Below are 4091 nucleotides of genomic sequence, written 5' to 3'. Positions count from 1 at the left end.
TGGTACATTTACACAATGGAATGCTATTCAGCAGAAAAAAAAACAATGGAATCCTGAAATTTACAGGCAAATGGATTGCACTAGAAGCAACCATCCTGAGTGAGGAAACCCAGTCACAGAATGAGAAACATGGCATGTACTCTCTCATATATGGATTTCAGACATAGATATGGGGAGTACCAGCCTACAATCCCATGACCAGAGAGTCTGTGAAACAGAACCTTCATTCAATGGCTGATAGAAGCAGAGGCAGACTCCCACAGCTAAACACTGAGCTGAACTCAAGAAATCCAGTGATGGAGAGGGACGATTGATGAGCTAAGGGGTTAAGGCTGTGTGGGTTTAACCCCCAGAAACAGCTGCCTTCACAAGGGATAGCTCTTGAATCTCAGACTGATGGCTGGGATTTTACCATGGGACTGATCATGAACCCCTGAATGTGGGTGTCATGTGAGGAGGCCTAGGTAATCTATTGGGCCTTGGGTAGTAGATGCCAAATATACAAATAGACTTTGAGCGCCTATCCAACAATGAGAGTTGCACTCTCACCCTGGATCCCAGGGGAGGGTCTAGGCCCTGCTCTGGATGAAATGACAGACTATGGACACACACATGGAGGGGCCTACCCTCCCTGGGGAAATGAGGGGATATTGGAGGGGTTGTTGGGAGGGCGTGGAAGGAGGGGAGGGAAAGGAAGTTGTACTTGGAATTGATATGTGAAGAAACCCTGTTTCTAATTTAAATTTAAAAATAAAACTTAAAAAAAATCATTCCTATGGGAGTCAATAGGTAATGGTGGTAAATCTCTAGGAGGCAAAGGATACTGCCTTGTGCTATCTATAAAGTTTAGGCAAATATAATACCCAGTTTTTAAAAAGTTGACATTTTATACATCAGATTACAAAAAAAGATAAAAAGTCCTGTCACCACTTGTATCTAAAGCAATAACAAAATATACAAAATGTGGTAAGAAATAAGCAATGGAAGAAATAAACTAAATTATATGCTAATAGAGCTGCAAACAAATTTATAAAAAGGAATATCAACATAAATATTTAAGAGTAATTACAATAAAACCTCTACATACACCACGGAGAGCAGGATAGCACTTGTAGAATAAAGGCCATACATGTTATTAGAGGTATTATAACCTATATGACGATGTCATAGAGACAAATCTATATTCCATTTCATGCAACGGGATTAAAGGTCATATGCATATGGTTCAATATAGTTTGATAATTGTAAGCAGGACAGTGGACATGTCTATGCTTACAATATGAAACACGTAAAAATATTTTAATATATGACTATTTTGCCTACGTGTTTGTAAGAACATTATGTGTATAATTGGTGCACTCCCAGGGTAGAAGAGGGTACTGGATCCCCAGGAACTGAAATCAAATACAGCTGTGGGGCACCATGTTGGTGCTGAGAATTAAACCCAGATCCTCTTCAAGAACAACAAATGATTTTATCCACTGGGCATTCTCTCCAGCTCCATGAACGACTTTTAAATATTTTCGTCCATTGGCACACAAACTCTATCTAATGTAACAAATATTCCTGGGGGTGTGATTGGTGGTTCTATGGTTGATTAACTGAGTAAAGCATTTATGTAGAAAATCAGACAGCATAACTAAGAAAACATGAAGCCTAGAAAAGTAGAATTGTGTCTCCTGATTTGATTGTTCTCTTTTGTGTAAAACTCTAGCAATTACATCTGTATGTATTGTAATATACAGAAAGGTGGGTAGATGACTGTGACATCATAAAAAGATAAAAAGATCTTACACACAATTTTGACAGCAAAACAAAATAAAGTAAAAAAGAATTAGTATAAGTATAGAACACTGTTCTTTTGTTGTTGTTCTTTTTATAGTTTTGTTTTTTTGAGACAGGGTTTCTCTGTGTAGCCTTGGCTATCCTGGAACTCACAGTATCTTTCTGTCTCTGTCTCCCAAGTGCTGGGATTAAAGGCATGTGCCACCACCTCCTGGCTTTGTGTTGTTTCAAATCTATGCTCTGGAATATTAGTTCTTCATTAATATCACTAATGGGAGTATGGTTATGATAACCCTTATGCCCTATATGATGATGTCATATAGCCAAATCCATATTCCATTCATGCAATGGGATTAAAAGTCATATGCATATAGTTCAATATATTTTGATAATTGTAAGCAGGAAAGTGGACATAGGAACCATTAGAATTATATGCAAAATGCTACAGAGAACTGAGTACATCAACATCCACTGCTGCAATTTGAAGACACAGCAGAGGATCATGGTTATACATGCTCCCCTTTCTCTAACACATTCTCTTGCTTTTGTGAGAAATCCAGAAATGTGGTCTTACTGCAAGCTTCTCTCAGTCATATTTCTCTTCACTTTACTGGCACTTAGAAACAATTTTTCTATTTTAAATAATGTGTAATGGAATGTCCACAGTAATTTCCAATGTTCTATATGGGTCCAAGCTGAGGTCACAGCACCGACTCCTTGCAGAGAATGGCTGTGTCCTCTGATAAAGCAGAAAATACATTAGTACTCTCTATGGCTGGAGGTAGCAGAAACGAAAGATACACAGGATGAAGAGAGGACTGTTTAGACTTTTCTGCCAGAAAGAAAGTAATCACTACTTATGAGCTCTGCTAAAAATCTTGTGACATCTGAGAAACACTTTAAGTGAGTGACATATGAGGAGGAAGATCTGGGGCAGGGAACTTCTCACTTCTGCTTCCATTGGGGGTTTATGTTATGACTTGTGTCACTGTGGGAGGATACTTATCATACTGTACACAGTGGTAAATTGCAGGGTCTTCAGCCTCTAGGTTACTGATGCTGAGAGAATAATCTGTGCCAGACCCACTGCCACTGAACCTGGATGAAACCCCAGCATACAAATTGGATGCATAGTAGATCAGGGGTTTAGGAGGTTTCCCTGGTTTCTGCTGCAACCACATTAAATATTTGCGAATATCCTGACTTGCACTGCAAGTGATGGTGACTCTGTCTCCCAGAGATGCAGAGAGGGAGGATGGAGACTGGGTCATCTGGATATCACATCTGGCACCTAGGAGTGGAGACATGACAAATGCTCATATAGTTAAGCATAAATAATGGACTGTCCAAAAATGCCAAAAAATGCTAATCACAGTAAAATAGTGAACTTCCCATTTTTCCCTTTTTACCTGGAAACCAGAGCAACAGGAGGCCAAGGAGCTGAACAGGGGTCCTCAAGTCCATGCTGAGTCCTGACTACAATGTCAACTACACAGGTTGTTACTGGTACAGGAAGAAGTTCTTAAGGCTGTGAATTGAGTGCATGCAAATTATTGGAAACCAGTTAGGGCTGGACACAGCTGCAAACCTTGCTCATTTCAGAAACTTTGTACAAATACAGGGTTCTCAAATGCCCAAGGTCAGACCACATACATGCCTCCTAAGGCTGCACTTCTTTTTAAAGTTTAAAATTAGACATGCATTTCTCGTATATGTAAGTTCTATTGTGAATAATATATATTGGAGGTTATATAGACAAAATATCTGTCATAAGAATATACAACAGGGAAGGGACTATAACTCACTCAAGTAATTCCAATTGGTTAGAAAGTACCATGTGTTATCCTTGGAAAATGTTAGTAAGTTTGGAGTTATTATTTCTATAAATTAAAGGAATAATTTATCAGGACCACATTAATGTATGAAAAGTAAGACTTTACAGTTTCAACTATTTTAACTATACTAAAAATATAGAAATTACATAGTAGTTACACATAGAACACCTTGATCCCAAAAATGAGTGGCACTGGGAGTCCTGATTCTTATGATTCGGGCATCTGTACTGGCCTGTCCTTGGGGTTCTGACAGAGTATTCTTTCAGCTGCAGCCATTAAGAGCACCACGTGTGCACATTCACTATGTTCTGTTTTAAAAAGGCTCTGCCCACCTCTTCTCCTCTCTTTCTTTCCCTCTCTGTTTATCTCTCTGTTTTTCTCTCTCTCTGCTTCTTTTTCTTCTCTCCTACTGCTCTGAAAGGTCAGTCTTCCCCTCTCCCCTCCTCTTTCCCTTTTTTATGAACACTATCC

General features: G+C 39.0%; 1 gene segment (V, D, J or C); it reads right to left on the bottom strand.

Annotated features, from left to right (window-relative positions):
- Positions 1-2753: 2753 nt before the first annotated feature.
- Positions 2754-3346, bottom strand: LOC101837530. The segment is given in 2 exon segments: positions 2754-3076; positions 3195-3346. Coding segments are annotated over 2 exon segments (378 nt in total).
- Between the last annotated feature and the right edge of the window lie 745 nt (positions 3347-4091).

The sequence above is a fragment of the Mesocricetus auratus genome, unplaced genomic scaffold, assembly GCF_017639785.1.
Source record: "Mesocricetus auratus isolate SY011 unplaced genomic scaffold, BCM_Maur_2.0 Super-Scaffold_100676, whole genome shotgun sequence".
Classification (NCBI taxonomy): domain Eukaryota; kingdom Metazoa; phylum Chordata; class Mammalia; order Rodentia; family Cricetidae; genus Mesocricetus; species Mesocricetus auratus.
Note: the sequence above shows the minus strand (reverse complement) of the source record. Positions and strands in the feature narration are given on the sequence as shown.